At 41.2% G+C, this 24,668-nt stretch overlaps 1 protein-coding gene across 8 annotated transcripts in view; it reads right to left on the bottom strand.

Annotated features, from left to right (window-relative positions):
* Nucleotides 1-14,821: 14,821 nt before the first annotated feature.
* Nucleotides 14,822-24,668, bottom strand: part of grik1a (glutamate receptor, ionotropic, kainate 1a) — a 56,099-nt gene continuing 46,252 nt past the window's right edge. For 3 of the 8 annotated variants that reach the window (XM_079860956.1, XM_079860958.1, XM_079860960.1), the window contains 4 exons: nucleotides 23,309-23,526; nucleotides 21,203-21,428; nucleotides 19,715-19,965; nucleotides 14,830-15,274 (listed from right to left, as the gene is read on the bottom strand). In XM_079860956.1, the coding sequence (XP_079717082.1) occupies nucleotides 15,173-15,274; nucleotides 19,715-19,965; nucleotides 21,203-21,428; nucleotides 23,309-23,526 (797 nt within the window). In that variant the 3' untranslated portion in view covers nucleotides 14,830-15,172. Of the gene's footprint in view, nucleotides 15,289-18,385; nucleotides 18,539-19,714; nucleotides 19,966-21,202; nucleotides 21,429-23,308; nucleotides 23,527-24,668 lie in introns of all 8 variants that reach the window. The other 5 variants (XM_079860959.1, XM_079860957.1, XM_079860953.1 and 2 more) reach the window with 3 other exon arrangements.

The following is a 24,668-nucleotide window of genomic DNA, read 5'->3' as shown; positions in this document are numbered from 1 at the left end:
CTGCCCTGCCGTCCAAAGCCTGCAGGACCACATCAGCTCTCGCCGGCCGCGCATTCGCCGCCTCCGGCCAAGCTGCTTCCGCCCTGCACTCGATGGCTGTTCTCCAGATCCTGCAAGCCGACCTCCTCCGTGAATTGGACGAGAAGGGCTCGGATCACACAGCCTTAACAGATCTGCGCAGCGCGACGGACCTTTCGCTCCGCGCTACCAAAACCGCTGCACAAGCCATCGGCAGATCCATGGCCGCGCTCACCGTCATCGACAGACACTTATGGTTGACGCTGGCGGATATGAGTGAGTCAGAACGCGCTGTTTTCCTCAACGCCCCGCTCTCGCCCACTGGCCTCTTCGGCCCTGCGGTCAGCGGGATTGTGGACCGCTTCTCTGAAGTACAGAAGGCGTCGCAGGCTATGAATCTCTTCCTGCCCCGCCGCTCGAGCCCAGCCGCAGGCCGCTCTCAAGCTCAGCCTCCTGCGCGCAGCTCCACACAGCGCTCGTCTCGGCCACCAACTGCTTCGCAGCGACGCCAGGGCGGCCGCCCTAGGTCGCGCTCAACCAGCCGTCACAGACCGCCGCCCCCCCGGGGTCCGCGTCCCAAGATAACGCTGAAGTCTGAGCCCGCGAAGTCCTCCTAGCACCCGCAGGGAGGAAAAGATGGCTGAGTCCCGCTGCGGCCGGACCGCCATCAAAACGCCCAGCTCTGTCAGTCCCCTCAGTACAGGCTACTGCAGCAGCTTACACCGCAGCCAACGAGCCAGTAATACCACTCGCTCGCCTGCACACAAACGCCGTTTTTACGGCGGCCCAAATAAATCTCAGAAAGAGTGTAAATTCGGGTTTTCCGGCTCCGGCCGAAGGTGTTGTAAGTGCAGAAAATGTGCCCACTCCCACGTGCTCACTGCTTCACACAAACACGGTCCCCATGGTAACGCGCTCAGAGCGCTCTCTCATAAAGCGGTCACACACCGCTCGAGTACTAAGTGTAGTAAATGTGCCCACAACTCTGTGCTCACATCTACCCGTAACTCGCTCTGTCACTCGGTTACCCCGGGCAACAACGGCTCAGGCCGAGAGTATTATAAGTGTAGAAAATGTGCCCACTCCCATGTGCTCACTGCTTCACACAAACAGGGTCCCCATGGTAACGCGCACAGAGCGCTCTCTCATGAAGCGGACGCAAGCCGCTCGAGTATTAAGTGTAGAAAATGTGCCCACAGCCTTGTGCTCACACCTACCCGCTGTTCGCTCTGCCAGTCAGTTACCTTGGGTCACAGACCCTCTAAAGCTCCCAAACACTGGCCATGTCATAAGTGTAAACTCTGCGCCCGCTCACGAGCACGCGCACTCACTTTTAGACATTATAATCCCCACGCCACTCTCGCGCCTGGGATGTTTGACAGCAAATCACGCTCCATCCGATGGACCGAGCTACTGAATGCTGTTCAGTCGGCCAATACTGTTTACCAGCCCCCGTGTTCGAGCACCAGCGGCGCGCACGCCGCTCCATCCTCTCTGATACAGGTTCCCCATCCCGCGCAGCGCGGCGATCTGAACCCAGAGACCATTCGACCCCTAGCTATGCATGCGAAAGCATGGGAAGCGATTCAGGGCGCGTCAGAATGGGTGCTGAATACTATAAAACACGGCTATTCGCTTCAATTCGCTCGTCGCCCTCCGCGCTTTACAGCACAGACGGAGACGAGAGTGAGTTCAGAAGCTGCGCACCTGCTTCAAGCAGAAATAGCGAAGCTGCTGCGCAAAGGGGCTATAGAACAGGTTCATCCTTCTCTGAGCGAGTCGGGCTTTTACAGCCGCTACTTTCTCGTACCCAAGAAGGACGGAGCGTTAAGACCTATTTTAGATCTGAGACATCTGAACAAAGCCCTCATGAGACGGCCGTTCAAAATGATCACAACCAGAAAAATCCTCGCGCAGATTCGCCCAGGAGACTGGTTTATCTCTCTCGATCTAAAAGACGCATACTTTCAGATCCAGATAACTCCCCGTCACAGGCCATTCTTGAGATTCGCCTTCAACGGTCGAGTATATCAGTACACAGTCCTGCCCTTCGGCCTGTCTTTGGCACCCCGTACATTTACGAAATGCATGGACACGGCCCTCGCTCCCCTGAGAAAACAGGGAATGCGAATACTGAATTATCTGGACGATTGGCTTATTCTAGCGCAGTCAGAGACGGAACTTGTGTCTCACAGAACAGCGCTTCTCAGCCATTTGGAGGAGCTGGGTCTCTCGGTCAACTGGACCAAGAGCTCGCTATCGCCCCGTCAGTCAATTTCCTTTCTTGGAATAGAACTGGACTCGGTGGCTATGACGGCCAGACTGTCGGAGCAGCGCGCGCGCCGCATCCGCCTCCTCGCCGCATCCCTCCAAATAGGCAGCCGGGTTCCGCTGAGGACATTCCAGCGTATCTTGGGGCATATGGCCTCAGCTGCAGCAGCGCTCCAGCTGGGCTTACTGCGCATGCGCCCGCTTCAACGCTGGCTGAAAGCGCGCGTGCCCCACCGAGCCTGGGCGGCCGGCGGCTTGCGAGTCAGAGTGAATCAGGGCTGCATTTCAGCCCTGCAGCCCTGGCTGGCAGCCGAATGGTATCTCACGGGAGTGACTATGGGAGTGATTTCACACCGGAAAGTTGTCTCGACAGACGCTTCCAACCTAGGTTGGGGAGCGCTCTTCGAAGGCAGACCGGTCTATGGCCGCTGGTCAGACCAGGAGAATCTCCTACACATAAACTGTCTAGAGATGCTCGCGGTCGAGAAAGCGCTCAAACACTTCCTCCCATTCCTCCACGGTCACCATGTTCTAGTCCGCACGGACAATACATCGGTAGTGGCCTATGTGAATCGCCAGGGCGGTGTCAGATCAAAGACGCTCTGCACCCTGGCGGAACGCCTCCTCGTGTGGGCTCAGCACTCTCTGCGCTCGCTGAGAGCCGCGCATGTGCCTGGCCACCTGAACGAGGGTCCCGACAGACTGTCCAGGGACAACGTTCCCCCTGGGGAGTGGTCTCTACACCCCCAAACAGTCCAGTTACTGTGGCGCCGTTTCGGCAAAGCGAAAGTCGACCTTTTTGCGTCAAAAGACAACGCTCATTGCCCAGAGTTCTTCTCGAAGAACGAGGACGCGCTGGCCCAGACCTGGCCCAGCGGCCCGTTGTACGCTTTTCCCCCGGTCTCTCTGCTGCCTCAGGTCATCGAGAGAATCAGGGAAGCGCGCCACTCAGTGCTCCTCATAGCCCCATGCTGGGAGAACCAAGCTTGGTTCCCGGATCTAATACAGCTGGCAGACTCAGCCCCCTGGCCGATACCGGTGAAGAGAGACCTTCTCTCTCAAGCCCGCGGCTCGATATGGCATCCCCATCCAGAGCGCTGGTCTCTGCATGCGTGGAGCCTCAACGATTACACGCTGATCTGCCAGACGGGGTCATGAACACGATCATACAATCTAGAGCCCCCTCTACGAGGCGGCTCTACATGTCGAAATGGTCAGTGTTTAACAGATGGTGCACTGCTAAGGGGCTCAATCCACAGACATGTGGGGTATCGCGAATTCTGTGTTTCCTTCAAGAGCTACTGGACGCGGGCAGGTCCCCCTCCACGCTCAAAGTCTATGTTGCGGCCATTTCAGCGCTCTCTGTTTCAGAGCGGGGCCGCGCATTAGGAAGGAACGAGTTCGTCATCCGCTTCCTTAGGGGAGCCAGGAGGATGAACCCCCCGCGACCCCCCGCGGTTCCTATGTGGGATCTTTCTCTGGTCTTGGAGGCCCTGAGAGCGCATCCCTTCGAACCCTTGGAAACTGTGGATATGAAATACCTCACGCTCAAAACCGTTTTTCTGATAGCACTGTCTTCAGTCAAACGAGTGGGAGACCTTCACGCGTTATCTATTAACGCCGCGTGCCTCGAGTTCGGACCTAATGACTCCAAAGTCATTCTCAGACCGAGGCATGGGTACGTTCCCAAAATTTTGGGCACTCCCTTCAGAGCACAGGTCATTTCCCTCTCAGCCCTGCCAACGCATGGCAGCGAGGCCGATGGTAATCTCCTCTGCCCGGTCAGGGCGTTGAGGAACTACATTTCACGGTCCGCCGCTTTCAGGCGCTCGGATCAGCTCTTTGTTTCGTTTGGTGGGCGCACCAAGGGTCTCGCCGCCTCGAAACACAGCCTGTCCAGATGGATAGTGGACGCTATTGCTGTGGCTTATGCGTCTAAAGACCTGCAGTGCCCATTGGGCATTCGAGCTCACTCCACCAGAGGCATGGCCTCGTCGTGGGCGTGGTCCAGCGGGATTCCCATTCATGACATTTGTGCAGCGGCAGGCTGGGCCTCCCCCTCTACATTTGTTAGGTTTTACAACCTGGATGTTCCCGCCTTGCAGGCGAAAGTGTTATCAGTCTAAGTCTCGCGTATGCCGGCCCACTATCTGTGCGCGGGCTACGGTGTGTGATTTAGCTCTACTGGTTGAGCTGCACTATGCAGGGAATTGTCAGTTCGGACCGGCCGTGCCGCTCCAAACCCCCTAGTGTGTGCTTATGTACGGCGCTAGCCCTCTTTAGGCCGCCCGGCTCTCCGCTATCACGTTCCCCGGGCTCTCCCTGGGACTCATTCAGTGGATGCTGGGCGCGCACGGCGTTGACAAGGGCGTTCCCGTAGCGTAGCAACTACGCAATACGAGAGAACCTCTCGTAAGAGAACGTTTCGGTTACTCACGTAACCTCTGTTCTCTCTAGAAGAGGGAACGAGTATTGCGTAGCCCGCCGTGCTCGCGCCACGAGCTCATTTCGCTTCATGCGACAGAAACCAGAGAAGCAGCCTCCGAGCCCTGTTTATATACGCTAAGCCACACCCCCCTTTTCGCGGGCTGTGACGCAGTAAGCGCGCCAAGCGCGCTCATTGGTCGTGACGTCACGCCAAGGGCTCAGCGGTAGGCTGCTGCAGTTGCCGCAGGGCAGCCAATGGGCACGCTAGTAGCTCGCCCTAGGTCTGCAGGCTGCCGCACTGCGTTGACAAGATTATAAAAATTAAGGATAATTTTTGGCTTCAGTATCTCGAGAAAGAAAGGCTTTCCCGTAGCGTAGCAACTACGCAATACTCGTTCCCTCTTCTAGAGAGAACAGAGGTTACGTGAGTAACCGAAACGTTTTGGTTGTTGTTGGTGGCGTTATTGCATAGTTATGCCTACAATGCAGAATTGTTCCCTCGCGATTGGAAGCTCCTGTAGCCGCCGCATACGCATTTCAAAACATCGCAACGTGAAATGCCACAAAAAGCGGTTTGTGAATAGGTCTTAGTGAGTTAGGAGTCCTCTCGACTTTTTTTAAGCTGTCCCAGGCTTAGGTGCTACTTTTAGGGCTAAAATGCTTCGTGAATTACTCTTAGTCAAAAAAATTAGGAGTCCTAAAGTTACGAGTGACACGCCCATTATTTTTAGGAGTTGCTCCTAAATTCGCCAGTTAGGAGCTACGTTTAGCCTTAAAATTCTTTGTGAATACGGCCCCTGGGGCCGTATTCACAAAGCATTTTATCTTACCACTAGGAGTACTCCTAAATCGCACTAAAATATTTTAGCTAGGAGTTTTCTCTTAAAAGTTATTCACAACACCTTTCAGACCTACTCTTAGTAAATAAAAATGACAACTCCTAAACTAAGAGTGAGTCTTCGTTGCTATGGATGACGTCATTACTCATGCACGAGCTTGACTGAAGTGACCACCTTGATTGGCTGATGATTGTAACACGGGAATGATTCCAAACACCTCCTCTACGATGATGAGTGACAGGTGACAGGTCTGAGAATGCGTGCGCTACACAAGTAGTGCGAAGGACGGAAGATGATGAATAACTGAATAAATAGAAATGAAAGAGTAAGGCAAAACAAATAGCCTAGTAGCCTAATGAAACATATGGATTGATGCAATATCTTTGCAACATTATTGAATTAATCTGTCACTATATGCCTCTGCCTACGTTTGCAAAGAGAAGAACATTTTAATTTGATTCACAATGAAACAATTAGTTTACATGCAATGAGTAGCCTAGTTTTGGTTGTTGTTGGTGGCGTTATTGCATCCCTAGTTATGCCTACAATGCAAAATTGTTCCCTCGCGATTGGAAGCTCCTGTAGCCGCCGCATACGCATTTCAAAACATCGCAACGTGAAATGCCACAAAAAGCGGTTTGTGAATAGGTCTTAGTGAGTTAGGAGTCCTCTCGACTTCTTTTAAGCTGTCCCAGACTTAGGTGCTACTTTTAGGGCTAAAATGCTTCGTGAATTACTCTTAGTGAAAAAAATTAGGAGTCCTAAAGTTACGAGTGACACGCCCATTATTTTTAGGAGTTGCTCCTAAATTCGCCAGTTAGGAGCTACTTTTAGCCTTAAAATTCTTTGTGAATACGGCCCCTGGGCCAGTATCCCTAAAGATTCTGAGAATCCTCTCAGAGAGCTCCTAACTTAACCTAAAAATTCCTTGCCAGGAGTTTTAGCTTAGAAGTGATTCCAGAACATTTTCAGTGAACTCTGAGCAAGGAATGGATGGAAAATCCTATCTTAGTGAGGAGGTGTGGTTGACCCCGTTGCTAGGTATGAGTCATCATTTCAAAAGCCGTGATTGGTTGATCCTACAAGTTTGATGAAAATGAACTTTTGGTGATAATGAGCAAAGGATGTACCCTCAAATCAATAAACATAATTATACACTCTAATCTTATGCAGACTGTAATTGTAAATAATATTTCACATTCAAGAAAATATCTGGAAAATGAATAGTAATCTGTAGGGGTTATAGCCTAACATTAGAATCTAAAATATGTGAAAACTTAAGCTCATTACACCCTGTTCAAATAATGATTTGTGTCTTATTTGCTCATATTAATATCCTAGCTGGCATGTTTTGTACTTTCACTCCCATATGGACCCCATTGAAAACAAGATGGCCTATCTCAAGGGGCTGTCCTTAATGAAGTAGAAATTGCAACGTTACAACTCAGTGTGGTCTTAACGAGGGTAACACGGCTCAGCTTTTATCAATGTCTGTGATTGCTGGCTGGTCTATTTATGAAGGCTTGTTAACAAATATCCTACAAACACAGAAAATGGAGAAAAAAAGGAATGTCATCCAGTGTTTGCAGGACATCTCTCCTGCCTCCTCTGTTGGCCATTTTGTGCAGCTGCTTAGGGGAACTCCTAAGCCACTAAAAGTCCTCTTCCCTGCTCTTAGCAGATCTCGCCTTAGGAGCCCTTTTAAGCGCTAGGAATCTTGAGGAATAGCTTTTATATTAACTGGGATTTTCGTGTCACTTTTAGGGGAAATTCTAAGAAAACGTCATGACTCTGAGAATTTTCTTAGAATTTGGCCGCTAGGAGCCACTTTTTACACAAAAATTCTTTAGGGATACGGGCCCTGATCTTGATCTTCTGAAACACCTTGGTCAAGACTAAACCATCTAAAAAGGTTAGATAACAGCACCCACTACACAACTTCTGACTTTTGTCTCTTGACCTTGGGTGTCTCGATGAGATCTGTTTCTGCAAAATATCAACAAAAAGAAGCTAAATAAAAAACGTAATATTAAAAAGTTCCACAATAAATGGCACAATGCATATAAAAATAGTGGACATAAGTAGTTGAAGAAACTAAAGTTCAAAAAGAAAATGAGTCATTATTTAGGCTACTTCCCTGTTCTAAACACGTCTGACATTCCGTGAAACACGAGAAGATGGTGAACAAAATGTCCAAGCTGTTTTTTTTTCTATAAAATGAAAGCAGACTGCAACGAGTGGCTATCAAGCTTTTAAAAAAGACAAAAGGACACTTCAGGTTAATTTTATTAAGTAGCCTACTTAAATAGGCTATAAAGTTCAAGTATATTTTAAGTATACTTAATGTAAGTACTTTATGTAGTAAGTATACTAATATCAATGTAGTAGAAGTATAGCCTACTTGTAAGTGTACTGTTTCAATACTACTTGGGACTAAATTGGCCCACTTTTTAGTGTATAAAAGTAACAGTAAACTTTGAGTAGCCAATAGGCTACACAACTAGATTAGCCTACAACTAAGTTTTTAGTTTTGTACGGCAACTTTTTTGTAAAGGAAACCTGAAAGCTGAGATTATTTTTTAACAAATAATGACAAAGTTGAAAGAAACGTTGCCTAATATGGTGCTATTTTCTCAGTTTTGGAGCTCGAGCCTATGGTCACTAAATCTCTGTGATGCAGACAGACAGACAATAGAGCACAATAACAACAACAACATAACGCATGTGAAGGAACACCATACAAAAATACAGCAACACTGTCACTGAATTTACATTACAGCACAAAACCGGCTGTGCAGTGTTGATTATAGCGGATGACTCTTGAATGAGTCGGTGAAGTTCGATTTTCGAACAAACAAACAAACAAACATCTAAATCAAAACAAACAGCCCAACCAGTGAAGTCTGATTCCCCATAGAATGACTGTGAGTCGTTCTGAAGGGGGGTAGAATCCGATGGCAATCTGTTCCCCCACACCCATGATGAGAGATGTTGATGTAGTAGCTTAAAAGATGATTCATCCTGTTCTTAAAAGCAGAGAAGTGCCAGTTCCATTTATCTGAAACCCATTTCTTCAGTTACAGGAAGGTTTCCGTAACTGGCCAATCCCCTCAACAGTCAAATTACCCCAAAGATTCCTGGGCTTTGCGAACTTCTACCAACCATTCATTCTTGTTTTCAGTAACATTACCAGTTCATTAACCTCTCTTCAAAGGTAAGCCCAAGTCTCCAGTTCATTAACCTCTCTTCAGAGGTAAGCCCAAGTCTCTGTCTTGGTCCACCAATGCCACAAAGTCCTGCCTTCCTGCAGTGCTCCTCTACTGACTCTCCCTTACCCTGAAAGGTCATTCATAGTGGAGGTCCATGCTGTATTTTCCCAGCAACAGGGGATGCCTCCAAAACTCCATTCATGTGCCTTCTTCTCCCGTAAGTTAACCGGAGAGGAACTATGACATCAGTAATCGAGAAGTCCTTGCCATCAAACTTGTACTTGAAGAATGGAGACACTGGCTTGAGGGAGAACGACACCCCTTCACGGTGTTGTCTTACCATAAGAACCTCCAGTTTCTCCGGGAAGCCAAACGCCTTAACCCACGTCAAGCTCGACGGGCTCTCTTTTTCAATCGTATCACTCGATTTCCAAATCTCCTTTCATCCAGGTAACTCATCCACTCTGCACATTCTTCAGTGGACACTGGCCACCGAGGGGCCAATCAAACCCACTTACTGTGACAAGATCACTTCTGGTGGCCCAGTATGGCCAGTGAAGTCAGAAGGTTCTGTCAGGGATCTGCCAGGCTCCACCTTCACTCCCTCACTATGCTCACTCTCACAAAAGCACTGATCACAACCACCTGTCATCAATCACCACTCATCAGCAACCTCTACAAAAGCCTGCATCACACACTCTCATTGGCTGAATCTGAAATCGCCCCCTATACCATCAAATACAGCGTTATTTGAGGGGACAGCCATTTGTAGTGGTGTCCAAACCATAGTGGACGTTATTGAGTGCACTTTTTCAATCCCACATTGCACTGCAATAACAAGACGATGTACACTCAACGGCTGTCCGAATTCGCTCACTCCTTTTCATTCACTCCTTCAAGTGAACAGTATTAGTGGACTAATGTTGGGAATAGTGAATGAGGGTTTAGGGGGCGATTTCGGATTCAGCCATTGTCTGGTCTCGACTAATACTCACCCAAGCTATTGTGGGAATCCAGATTTATTAAAATGTTTAATTTAGGTTTACATTGAATTTAGCATGTTAAGGTTAGGTATAAATTATGATTATCAGAGTTTTCTAGCAAAAGACTCTGGTCAGTCCTGTTTTACTGAAACTCTTGGAGTTTGTGTTTTAGCAAGAAAGTCCAGCCAGTCCTGTACTCGGGTCTCAGTGTTTGAATAGATATGCTGAGTGGATTAGGGTGGGCAATGCTCCCAGTCTAGAACCGGTTCCTAAACCTGTCTTTTTCGGTTCCTGGCCCTAAATGTATATAAACTGTAAGAGAACATTTCACGTCAGACTTGGTGACTGCAGCTACCGACAGCTCGTGTTCTCAATAAAGAATCCTGCTGAAGAAACAACCAAGTCTCCTGGTCTTTCGATTCTAAGTTCACAACACTATGGATGTTATTCTTACCTGAGATACCTATTCTCCTCGTCTCCTATCCTATTATCTCCTTCTCCAGTCTCCAGTTCTCCACGTGTGTTCGCCAACTCCCTGTAAGAAGAAACATCATTAATTCAAGTACTCTGCGACATACTGGTGTATAGGGTGCGTGTGGTGCAACGTACCTTTATTGAACTGATTTCTTCATGGATATTGTCTGCCTGCAATATACCTTGCCATACACCTATTTGAATAAAACTTGTTTATTGTTACTCACTACTTCTGCGCGTCTTTGTTTCCTGACATTGCCATAGTTTTTATTTAATTTGTCTCATTATTTTGAACTAACTGGTTGTATCATTTGGAGTTGATAATATTGAGTTATTTGCCTTATTCTTTCATATTTCTTATTCTTTGTGTTTTTTATGTTCCCATCCTGCGTGAGGGTGGATGTTTAAAACCAAACTGGTCACATTCCAATTCAATTCACCTGATTATATACAAGAAAGACATAAACTTGTTTTTAACTAACTTCCCCTCAACTATACAGCGTGAATCTAGTGGTTGATGTCCCATAATACAAAGACCTCACTATTAACACTGCTGTCTAATCAGTGTATAGGCTTGCCTCTCAAACAAAAGTGACTGTTTTTTGGCATAAGAGGGCAGTCATTAGTTCTAATAGAGGACTTGTCTTGGACTTTTGCATGTCATCTCCCATGGCTTAATGCGCGTTAGAGAAACCCTGCACCTGCAGCCCTCATTCAAAGTCTGTCACACCCACATGTAGACAGGATGGCTTTATCACAGCCAGATGTGTGTGCGTGCTGAGCACTGGGTAACAGGGACAGTGTATTAAAGGCTTGAATGGAAATCTCATGCTGAGATAAAACAAACCAATAGCATACTGCATGCATCTGGCGTCATGTCAAGACAGCAGGTGCATAACTTTAACATCTGTACTTGTAAATTACTGTCTGAATCATTGGGGTAATCTGTTATTGAGGTACTCTGTTGAAAAGGTTTGGTTTATGGTTTATGCAGCATGTTGGTCTAGTCTGAAAATTCAACATGAAAAATCAAAATTGAGCTTATACTGGTCTTGTAAATGATCAGTGCATGTTACTGGAATTTTTTTTTTTAATAATCATCAAAATTGAACAAGTTACTCTATCTCTGAAACAATTTTTTTTTTTTCATCTAACAATCTAGGCTATATGCAAACTATTGGTCAATTGTTAACAAATGTATAATGCAGGCTTTCTAAAAATCTATCTTGAAATGATGCAGATTTAAATAGTTCACACACTGATTGAATGAATTAAAGAATAAATCAGTCATTTACAGGTCATTTAATGCACACTAAGGCTGCATCTGGCAGCTGACTTGTTGCCTCAAATCCAAATAAATGACTTTGCAGGCGCACAAAGGTATACCTCACGAGACTGATAGACAGGATTCTGAGGCAGTGTAACAGTTTAATGGTCTACAACAAAACAGAGGGTGCTTTAGTAACTAAACTAATATTTTAATAGTAATTTCTTGCTAGAAATAACATCAAAAGTGGAAAAAGTTAGTCAAAGATGAACATTTACACACAAACTAACCACCAACTGCAACTATGCCATATTTGTTTTTGGAACTGTCATGGAATGGCATGTACAGGATTGTGGGATTTCAAAGGCAGCGAAGGTTGCATCTATGCTGCCTTCAAGAAATCGATCAGATGAAGGTATCTCAGGAGACAGGAAGTGAAGTTAACATTAGACTCGGAAGTGCCTGGATGCCTTTCTACGTTAAAATGCGTCCTCTGAAGGCAGCAGTTTTCTGCTTTCGGACGCAACCTAAACCCACACTATTTCTAATACCGTTTAGGGGCAGTTTTTGAGGCTAGGCGTATCCAATCATTAATTTTGTTCAAGAATTTATGTCCCCCGATTTCACGACATGTCTAGCAAAACTTTCCAGAGCAAGTTAAATTAATTAGATATTACATAACTTAGTAAAACGTGTTGGAAAAGTTATTGGTGCCGCAGAGATAAAACATTTACAACTGCTTTTTATCACTTAATTAGAAGCATGCACACAATTAAATTTAGTTTGTTACATAGCGACTGAACAGACATTTTAAAGTTAAGGAGTATTGAAAATCAAAATGTGTAAATAAAGCTATTGCATTTTTTACAACAGTATGTTGTAAGTGTGTCCCATCAGGTAATCAAAAGTTATACGCACACTCATGTAAGCAGACAAGTGGTCAAAGACCGCAAGTGTGGGTATTGGCACAGGCCAAATGTTAACTCAATGATTTAGTGAATGTGCCCCATTGTCTGGCTTTGACAAGAGTTCAGCCAGCACACCGAGTTTACGCGTTACGCTGGGGAACAACCTGATGTCTTTCTCTCTCATCCTTGCTTGAAAAAAACACGTTCAGTGTGTTTGCTTTGACACACACCTTCCCATAGGTCCAACAGAGCTGTTTAACAGACAGAGTTGGAGCAGACCTGTCAGTGAGTTACAGATCAAATTCCCCCCCTCTCTTTTAAACTAAAGCTTTCAAAATTAATTTAATCCATTTGTCAGATTATACGATTCCAAATGCAGGCTTCACACGACAGAAACAAAGAAAAAAAGATAGCTTAAAAGCACTGTTGTTGTCCTAAATGGCATCCATTAACATAAAAACATAAAGCACAAGACTGATTTGTCATTAGTGTGAAAGTGACACCACACTCTGACAGACAGATAGTCTCTGTTCTCATGTGATGCTCCTATTAATCATCACAGAGCCACTTATACTCGGATCAGATATGCAAGGTTTGTTTATTAAAACTGATCGCATCTGTTATCAGAGGACATCAATCTGACCTTTAGCTATGACTGAGATGTTGTTACGCTGTACTGGTACTTGATCGAAATCTAGCAAACTAATTATTCATGAGGTTAAGGTGATTCTCTTCACGCAACACAACCATGTGATTTTTTGGGGGGTGGAAAACATTTACATAACATTAACATACAATGCAGTCATTAAAATCAATTGTATAATTTATTCAAATGAATTACTTTTGTATTATTTATTAACTTTAAAGTGGAGGCAGATGAATGTGAGCGTGCAGTGATGGGGTTTAACCAGAATTAATTATTGGAGAAGTCCTGCATTCGTCACCGGGTGTTTTGATTAAACAGTACGGGTCCAAAAAAAAAAAAAAAAAAATTTTTTTTATAAAAATGAATACATGCTCTGATTAGTGTTCACAATAATAACATTCATTTAGAATATTCAATTTTATAGGGTGAATTTTCATTTCGCTGACTTTAATAATTTAGGATCTCAGTAGATTTCTTAATGATTTTTCAAGGAGTCTCACCAAGACTGCATTTATTTGATAAAAAATACTGTAAAATGAATATTGTGAAACAAATGTCCAATTTAAAACAACTGTTCTATTTTAATATTAAGAAAAAATATAATATATTTTTTTCCGTGATAGCAAAGCTGAATTTTCACAAGTCATTACTCCAGGCTTCAGTGCTGACAGACAGACAGACAGATAGACAGATAGATAGACAGATAGATAGATAGATAGATAGATAGATAGATAGATAGATAGATAGATAGATAGATAGATAGATCGACGGACAGACAGGTACATTATCAGATAGATAGATGTATTTTCACTGAAATTGTTAATAATATAATTTAAATAAAATAAAAATAAGCTTCTGCATGATAAAAGCTCCTGCTTTTAAAGCAAGGACTGCATGTAAGTCGTTTTCAATGGCCATCACATGTGTTCAGTGAAGTCTGAGGCCTTTGAAACAAACTGCCAGGCCCAAACAGCTCAGAGCAGTCCTTTTCTTCTTAAGTGTGAATGGCCCTCTGTCTCTCTGAAGCTCTAGAATTTCTATACGTTTGCCAATAGCCCACAAGCTTCCCCTCACATGTCCAGACTCACAAACACCACAAAACATCTTTCATGTCAACATTTCCCCATGGCCAAAACTGAGCAAGACTTGCATTGTCTTTCTGGTCCGGACATGGCTGACCTACATATGCATAACCTGATTTACATAGGTTTGAAAGGGACACCAGCATATCCAGATGTCCACGCATATAATATTTTGTGTGTGTGTGTATATATATATATATATATATATATATATATATATATACACACACACACACACACACACTTTCGGGCACACTTTGTTTTGAGCAAATTCATCCGTAGCGCTAAAATCTAATCAAGAAGATTGCCTGCATCTCAGCGTCTTATCTTTCAGCACATTTTCTGATATGCATTAAGACACGTCTGATGTATTTTTGAAGAAAAGGCGTTTAATCTTCAGAGAGTAATTTGTCTGGGTCATAGAGCAGGTAACTTTTTGAAGCAGAGGCTGACCTCTGACCTCGCCTTGATTGTGCCTCAGTTTGAGAGAGAATACTTCGGTCAGTCCCTTGAGGCTGGCGGTTTGTGTGTAGCAGGCAGAACGTCTTGAAATGTTAGGGTCAAAACGGGAACAAAGTAATGGAGAAACATTCTTGCCTAACATTCCCTTTGGAACCGTCACGCATCAGAAGCATATTGTTATATAACGTTGCAATTAATAGAACCCGCGTCACTGAAAAAAGAACCACTGGAAGATAAAAGTTTGTGTAAAATGTACACTTTAATTTATTAAATCAAGGACAGCACAAGAAAAATGCTACCGTTTTATGCAATGTGCTTGTACCTCTCAAAATTATTCCTTTCATTTTCAACTCAAGCTATTACCAAAATCTGTGTAGCTGACACAAAACGAACACAATCCAAATAATACTCGTATAAAAACTTGCAGATTCATAATTAAATAGCACATAGACAAATTTCAATGAAAAAATCAAACAGCCTCAGAGATTCATTTCACGGGCAGGTACGTCAAAAGCAGAGTTGCTCCCCGCGTGGCTGTTGGAGGTGGATCTAGGCCACTGTCTCTTTCCTCGAGATGCGTTTGGGGTTACATAAGACTCCAGACAGGCCTGCTCTTCCTCTGTGTCTGCCTCTCTTCCTCAAGGCCTTGTGGCACCTGAGGGATATGCCCAGGTCTTCCATCACAGCACTGAAAGAGACACACTGTCAAAAAAGAACACGGGGTCTTGCGTGAGTCTCTACACACACATGCATACGCACAGGGACACTTACATACACACACAAACACACAATCTAACAGTGTCCACTTCAACTATTCAACTACATTTGATGCATATAGTGTACATTTCACTGCAAATAGCTGTTTCATCTATTGTTTATGATTCTATTTCCAGGCCCTGATATACTCACATCAAAGTTCTTTTATGTTCTTCACTAAAAAGAAGTTCGAAATGCCTTTTCAGCAGTATACAGTTAGCAAACATCCGACGACGCCCACACTGCTGAGAGCGGCGCTTAGATGTAAATATGTAAATAAATATGTAAATATGTGCTGCGAGCATAACACAACAAAAATGACAGTGGTGAGAAAACAGCCGTTAAGAAAGCATCTGATAATAGCGATGTGGATGTTTGCAAGAGCTATGAAACTCGGCACTCCAGTCACGTCAGGTTTATTTAAATAGCACTTTATACAATAGATTGCTTTAAAACTAGCAGCTTTACAGTATTACACATGAAAAAAAAAAACAGTGTGAGTGTCTATTACTATTAGACCTACAACCTCAATTCCTACTTTAAATCCAGTGTGTTCAAGTTTTAACTCGCATTTGACCTTGATTGACTGAACAGAAGAAATGAACTGGGCAGAATCCGAAATCGCCCCCTAAACCCTCAATCACTATTCCTTACGTTAGTCCAATAATACGGTTCACTTGAAGGAGTGAATAAAAACAAGTGATTCGGACAGCTGTTGAGCGTACATCGGCTGTACACTCTTTATTGCGGTGCAATGTTGGATAGAATGAGTGCACTCAATTACGTCCACTATGGTTGTCCTCTCAAAAAATGCCATATTTGAGGGTGTGGGGGCGATTTCGGATTCAGACCCGGAGAAGATTTCCATGTCAAAAAAGGTGGAGCCTCAGCACACACCTATCTTGGACTAATGGTAGTATGAAGGTGTTCACCAGCTGGAGTTAACTTTTCCGGAAAGTTCGCTAGGCAAGCTGTTCAAACTCCAGTAACGGACTTAAAACGAACTTCGTTTTGGCCTGATTTTGTTCGAAATGACGTCACACTAGTTCGTTCTTTGATTTCGCGTGAAGTATATCAGGGCCTTTAGGATAGTGTGAAAACAACTGGAAATGATGTGGAGAATAGGGTCGGGACAACATGGTTACTTTCATGCTATGAAACTCTCATGAGATTGACTTGCAAAGACACACAATAGACATGACTGGGTTGTGTAGCCTGTTTTCGATTGCGGTAATGCAGATTCCGAGCGATTCTGGTCTTGTCTGTCATGAGATGTTGGAGGCATGAAGGCCACAGCTCTAGAAATGCCGCTGGGATATGGGAGGCAGATAAAGCGGGAAATTAGCTCCCGGCTGATTACGGTTATCCTGTGGGCTAATTTCAGACTTTTTAATTGTTCTTTCTTTTTGAGTGCATCAATATTTAATCAAGTCATTATGAAGACTCTCCTCTCAATGTCTTTTCTCTTCTAAGTTAATTACATTCCAGAGACTGATATCGCTGTTTCATGACTGTGTGCTCAAGTGTCAAGTGTTTATATAAAAAAGAAGTGAATGAGTGGAGTTCACTGATTCTTGAGATAGCACAAAACATATACTACAACTTTACCAGTTGTTAGTTTCTGTATGTACTTTTTGCATTATCAATATTATTTTATAATCAAAATTATGACATTACACTTACTACCCTAAAACCACGTGCCCTTTTAAAACAATAAGAGTCAATATTTTACATAGATGAAAAACAGACATCATATTTAAAATATTTAAATATAATTAATGCATTGATGTTATAATTATATTCTGATTATCTAATCTTAAATATAAAGAATATTTAATACATTAATATTATCTTTAACAACAACAATAATTTTATTTTTATATATATATATATATATATAAGAATGAATGTAATACAGTGCATACATTTAGCAAAAACTAATGAGTTTATTGAAGAATTTACTTCATATTAAAAGTAACAAAGCACAAATCTTTTTGCGATTATTGGATGGCAGGCGCCCTACAAATGTCAGGATCAAATGAATGCATCTGCAGAAAACAGCACAGACTAAAAGATTTTAGATTTAAGAAACCGTATTACCGATTAAAATAAAGAAATGAATATTGTCAATCTAGTCAAGCTAGTGTCCACACAGCTGACATCATGTTTAACTTTTCATGTGAAACTGAAAAGAGCTGTTTTGGTTGAAAATTTTCGGTAGGAGAAATTTTGGTGCATCCCTACAATATATTGAATATAAAGACCATGAAATGCCAACTCAAATGTCATTTTCAGGTCCCATTGGCAGCAAGCAAAACTAGAAAAAGAAATACTGCATTTAGAACATCAAAATATGATTTATATTTTGTTCACACAGTAATATCTGTTTGACTGCAGTAGCAATTCAATAGAAGGAGCTGAAACCATCTCTCATGCAGTCTCATTTAATTAAAATGAATGCTAGATTGGTCAATAATTATAAATATTTCACACATTATTTTGTATCTGACAGTCTTAACCAATATTGAGTAAATCGCAAGCACCCATTTTGTATGGACACTGGAACTTTACAGATCAGATTAACTGAAAATAATTCCATTAATCAAACTTTTTTCTGTATTCAGCCTGTTTTGTCTCTGTACTCAAGAATCAGTAGGCTATAGTGCAAATGATTATCATAACCCTCATTATAATTATTATTACCCTCACTGTGTGGGTCGATCTTTTGAGAAAGCACTGAGAAAATGAGAGGGAGAATTTAGGACATCAAATGTAGAGAGTTCACACTTCAAATTTAGCTTCGAATGGCTTCTGCCAGTATATAAAAGTTTCTGAGAGCACTCCATTTCTTATCTGTCCGCAGACAGGGTGTGCAACAAAAAATGAAAGTGTTCTTCATCTCTTTGAAAACCGTAGTAAATTTTTGAGCCGCATCGGTGCTGGATTGAGGTCAAGGGTTTGGGCAGATGGTTTGGAAGTAACCAGTAGATGGGCGAATGAAGGAAAGGAGTTTGTATTTCTTTAAATAACGCACAGCCCTTACAGATACAAGAGTGTGTGGCTAACGCGAAGAACATATGTCATCCCCGAGGAGCCGCCCGCTCTCTAAATCTGTCGATAAGGACGTGCCAGTGGAGGAGATGGAATCGCTTCTTTGCAGCTGCCGGGATTGGACTCCGTAAAAGAAACAGAAGGCCTTGTGCATGCAGATCAATGATAAAATAAAATAAAAATAGAACAGAAAGACAAAAAGCAGGATAAGATTAATAACATGCAAATGATCAATATGATAACAAAATATAAGCAGCATTCACAAGCAACTAAAATAAAAATCATGCTAAAATATGCATTCAGCTAACAAATGTACAAAAGCATTGGATCCGTACCAAAATGTTGTCATTAGTATGATACTAACCTTTTATACTCGAGTGATACTTTAAGTTAAACTAGGGCTTTGTGATTAATTTCATCATCTATTTTGTTTTTAATTATAGAAGAAAGTTAATAATATTTTATATAGAAATATATATATTTATATATTTCATAAAAAACTGAGGTCAATACAATTTATTCCGCAATTTATATATATATACAATTATATATATACAATATATACAATTTATATATTATTAATAAATATTATATACACATAATTTAATAATTAATATTTACAAAGCAATATATTAATATATATGTATACATTTAATTTATAATATATTTTATATATTCTAAATTAAACTAAATTCAATACAATTTACTTTGCAAATATTTCCCCCCAAACTTACGTACATTATCAAAATTACTGTAGTTGTCTAATGGCCTTCTTTTTAAAATCTGAAAATCTGATATTTAATGCTTGTCGAATTTCAGTGATAACCAAATTCTGCTATTTAAAGAGTGCAAATGACTTTACTTTTGTTAAACATCCCATCTGGATTTGATCTATAGATCCAATTAAGCAATCAAAACGTCAGTGCATGACAGACATATGTAATGGCTGTTGTGCATGAATGCATTAACTTTTACACTTCACATCACACTGCCTGAATTGCCAAACTGTGTTGAATAGCAGTACTTTGTCATCCAGATCAGGAAATAAAATTTGCAGGAGGATGATATTTTACATTTATTGCTTAAGTTTTTGTCACTTTGGTACTTTCGCCAAACACTTTGTATGTCATGCAAAACAAGCATGATAAACAGCATGTGCTTTCAGTCTGCGACAGGTTCCTGACCAGTGGGCTGCTGCAAAAACATCCCGCAAGTGTCTCATTTGTGTTTACATGGCTCATTTCGGTTGTGACAGCGGTGAGGTAATTAGCTCCTGTAAGATTCGGACCCCGCGGGGCCGTTCTACCAGACTCCCACTCACCTCTTCAATATCACTGTTTTTGCGCGACTTGTAAATGAACTCTCCGATGGCCACAAACACGGACAGGACGAGACCGGCGGCCAGCACGATGAAGATGCCTCCGATGTTCTCCACACCCAGGGCACTGGCTTCTTTATTGTCCTCCTCAGGACATCCGTTACCTCGCCACCATTTTTCCTTCATCATGTGTAACTTTCCCTCTTCCTGGAGCTGCAGGATGGCGATGGTCACCCTGTCCCGGTAGGGTGAGCCTGCAAACAACCACAGATGTTCGAGTTTAGAGAAGAGTCCTAAACAAGTGCAACAGAACAGCACTTGAAGCTAAACTTCCAACTTCAATCATTTTTAAGTAGGGATGTACACAATATATCATTTTTTTCATTTAATTTAGTGAGGTTACACTTTACTTTAAGGTGTCCTTGTTACAGTGTAATTATACATTTATGTGCTGAGTAATATAAACAACATTTACTATAGGTTAAGAGTTAGGATTAGGGATATGAGCATGAAATTATGCATAATTTACTGTTATTACTACGGTAAGTACATGTAACGTATAACAACGACGCTGTAAAATAAAGTGTTACCTTTTGTGATACTTATTTAATTTAAAAACATGAATATTTAATAACACTGTTAATTGTAATCTTTAGCAAATCTAATGAATATCCAGTTTTTATACTGTATGTTGCTTCGATTACTAAATTCACAATAAAATGTTTTTTTATTGCTTTTACAATTTATTAACTTGTTTCTATTTTATTAAATTTTAATATCATAACATTCTAATAACAATCAGCTCATCATTGTTAGTTGCGTACCTATTTTACAGTAAGTGCAATAAAAGTTCCAAATTATTTATATTTTATATATATATATATAAAATCAATGGAATTTAATCTACAATAATAAATATTCAATATAGATATAAACACTTAATTTTACATTTATATTTTATATAGAAATTTTTGCATACATACAATATATTACGCAGTAATAATCTATATATACATAATAATATAAATAAAATATATAAATATATTTATACATTTTATATATATTATATTTATTTTATATATTTTATGAAACTGAAGTCAATGCAATTTAATCTGCAATGATTTATAAATAATATTTATAGAAATATAGAATACAGGGACATATATTAGAAATAGATTAAATGTATAACAAAATAATTTATATAATTAAAATATATTTTAATAATATTTCCCCACACATGTATCGGAGACATCAAATACCGACTTGATGGAATGGAGCAAATGTTCAGGCCAGAACTAAATCAAGCAAAGCAACTCAAACTCAATTGGCTGTGTAGTGTCTTTTCTTTTATAATAAATTCAACAGTACAATATAATATAATTTAAAAAAACAGTACATATTGAAAAAGATGCCACGTTTATTGCCTGAGGCAAGTAAGGTCATGGTTAGAGGGTTCAACAGCCTGTCAGATGATATGTGGGGCATCATTACCTATTGGCGTGCCAACTCCATAGCCCTTAGAGTCGATCAGACCTCCAACCTGGGTGAGGTTGCAGTTTCTCTGTGTGATGTACTCTATGCTGGTGGACTCCATGAGGAGGGCATAGTCAGTGGTCAGGACTCTTGTAATCCCTTCCTTGTTGTTCTTCACCAGGGCTGTGTTCTTCCTGCTGCTCATGAACGCCCACATCTTCTCATACGTTGAGATTTTGGATTTCTGAAAGAGTTTCAAAGAGTTCATTTAGCCTTCAAAAAGCACTAAAGACACATTAAAGACATGAGTCACGCCACCTGGGTCCATATTTCTTTTCATTCTACAAAGTTCTTTTCTTTGGATCTTGTTCTTTTAATCAGCTACTGGTATAGGCTTTTCAAGTCTGATAAGTTCGCCCTGATCTCTCATTAGGCCGAGTCAAAAGGGGACAAATTGTAAAATGTTGTCTCTGAGTGTGTCAGAGGACAGCAGGGGGGCAGCTGTGTGCTAAATCTCTCACATCTGATTCGATTTGTCTTGGTTCTCCACAGGCCTGTATTTTTCCAGATACACGCGGATGCAATCATACTCTACAATCTCGGTGGATAAAGCCCTCACCAGCCTCTGTACACACTTCTGTGCTTTATCTGTGTAACTCGTTTGTCTCTCTCTCTCTCTCTCTCTCTTTAAATGATGAATGGTGCATGTGTGGATCCTACTCATAAAATAGATCTCTGGATTATTGGAATTACTGTAATTTTAGATGGCTGGATTGGTGGAGGTAAAAAGAGTTCAGTAGGATTCAGGCGGATTTGCGAACGTGTACGCTTGAGGTATTAGCAAGGATTCTGTGATGTCTTGTGCTGCATGTATAGTATTTTTAGTGCAAAAAACTGCATCCAATATTTATCTTGGATATTATATTTCATTTAATTTATTACATTCGATTGTACATACTCATTTGCTGTACATCACATCTGCTGTAATTCAAAGCTTACAAAGTAAAGTTAATTTTTAAAAACACTAATCATTTAATAACTGTTAAATGTAATATTTTGCAAGTTTCAAAATGAATATCCATTTTCATATTGTACATTACTTTGAAGTGCCAAAATTTACTTGTAGTACATTTATTTGTGGTAAGATTAACTAACACTTCTAATGCACTCAGCAAGGATGTCGTCACAGTCGTCACATCGGTGACGACTTTTTACGGTTTTAAGTCATCAAATTGCGATCGTTTCGTTGAATATGATTATCGGCCGATAACGATCTGTGGCCGATCGATCGGAGCATTCCTATAGTCCCAATAGTTCCCACAAAATTATCCAGCACAACTTTTTCATCTTCGATAAGAAATGTTTCTTGAGCTCCAAATCAGCATAATATAATTATTTCTGAAGGATCATGTGTCACTGAAGACTGGAGTAACAATGCTGAAAATTCAGCTTTAAATCAGCTTAAAATTAAATTTGAAAAAAAAAATTCAAATAGAAAACAGTTATTTCACAATATTACTGTTTTCACTGCATTTTTAATCAAATAAATGTATCCTTTTGAACTGTATAGTGTAAATACATACACAATATGTAATCATTTATTTGGACAAAACACCATAATTTTTCAATAGAATTTCCAATAGAACACCAATAGAATTTTCGTCAAAGTCCATTTACCACAAATTTTGCTCTGTGTTTGCATTGCTACCTGATTAGCATAATTTATTTTGTGAATGGCACTAAAACAATGCAGACATCCTGTGCAAATAAGCGGCACAATTATCTAGTGCAATTTATTCATGGAATTCCCCTCTCAGTATTAAATTTTCTGGTTAACACAACTCAAAACTCATCTGTGCGTGACTCTGCATCCGTTTTTATTAGTTTGTGTCTTATCATGAGACAGACACACAGGATTGATCTCCTTTTTTTACTTCCTAGCAGAAATTCAATAAACTTACTCCTAAAAGCTCCAGCTCCTTCTGTGCAGGCAGCTTCTTGTAAAATTGATAATTTTCTGAGTGTTTGGATTGTGGCTGGCTGTTCCTTCTGTATTTCAGTAGCTTTTATGTGAACGGTGTGTTAAGGCACATCGATCCTGCGTGCAAGATGAGAACATGTTACCTTAAAGAAAGTCATTGTGGAGCCATCTCTCACTGCACCATATTCAATTCTAGTCTGCTTGGCTAAATCGTCAGCTGAATCGATTGGGGAGTCCATTCTCTCCACTGTGAGGAAAGCAGCCAGGTTGGCCGTGTATGAAGATATGATGATTAAAGTGAAGAACCACCAAATCCCTCCCACAATTCTGGTGGATAGAGCTTTAGGCATCAGCTCAGATCCTGAAATAAACAAAAGCTTAGCAAAACACTGGCCCCAACAAGTACTTGGACACTTAAGCCATGCAGGAATTTTTTTTGAATGTCATTGCAATAGATAACAAAATTCATAACAAAGTGACATTTAAAGAAAGACAGCTTTACAAGCAAATGACATTTAACAAAAAAAGTTTGGTTGGTTTTCAATTAAATAACATTAGATACAATTTTCAAATGTGATGAACACATTTGACACATGTAGTTACTCTGCCAGAAACAGATTCTTACATCCACTATAAATTTTTATCTTTGTATACACAGACGGCAACAACAACAACAACAACATGAAATATGAAACCAGTGGCCAAAACATTCTTAACCTTTTAATTCCTCTGTTATTGCCAAATATTGAATTAAATCTTTTAATCAACTTATTTTCTTTTAAATAGGACAGGTTTTGTACTTCTTTTTGAAACTGATTGATCTTAGGCCTCATTGATCTGAGCTTCTGCATCTCCGTTTTTTTTTAAAGTGAATAAGCTTGAGTGAAAGAAATGCTGCCTCTCTCTGAATCTTTATCTGTTGAACAGTATTACATTACACAAGTGGTTTACACACCATTTCATCAACTATTTTGCAATATTTGTTTTGTATTACTTTTGTACTGTTAAAGAGTTTTCATTCTGATATTTGTCTCCTCTGAGAAAACAACCCTGACACACAAGCAAGCATACACACATCCTCAAACAATCCCACACACAAGGGACTGAGAGTCACCCAGGACCCCATGAGCAGCGTGAAGCTCACTGTGACAACCTAAATGGGTTTATTTTTTTATATCAAAGGCTCATATTACGTTTGTTCTCATCACACTGACTTTTAACCTTCAGCTTAATGAGAAATCTAATGTGTGTTATTCTAACTGAGGGTTTTCATTATGGCTAGCTGGATGACTCAGGGCTTTGATCGCTAGAAAATGAAACCACCATGTACTTTATCCTTGTGAAAAGCCAAGAAAAACAGAATACTCTTTTTTTTTAATGAATCTGTCCTTATAAGTAGTCACCTCTCTGATAAACTAGGTGTGCTATCAATATATATGAATCAGTTAATAGGAAGTTCTCCCCCCATATATGTTCATTTTGTAATTAGAAAGACAGACCAGT

Source organism: Squalius cephalus, assembly GCF_949319135.1.
Source record: "Squalius cephalus genome assembly, chromosome: 24".
Lineage (NCBI taxonomy): Eukaryota > Metazoa > Chordata > Actinopteri > Cypriniformes > Leuciscidae > Squalius > Squalius cephalus.
Note: the sequence above shows the minus strand (reverse complement) of the source record. Positions and strands in the feature narration are given on the sequence as shown.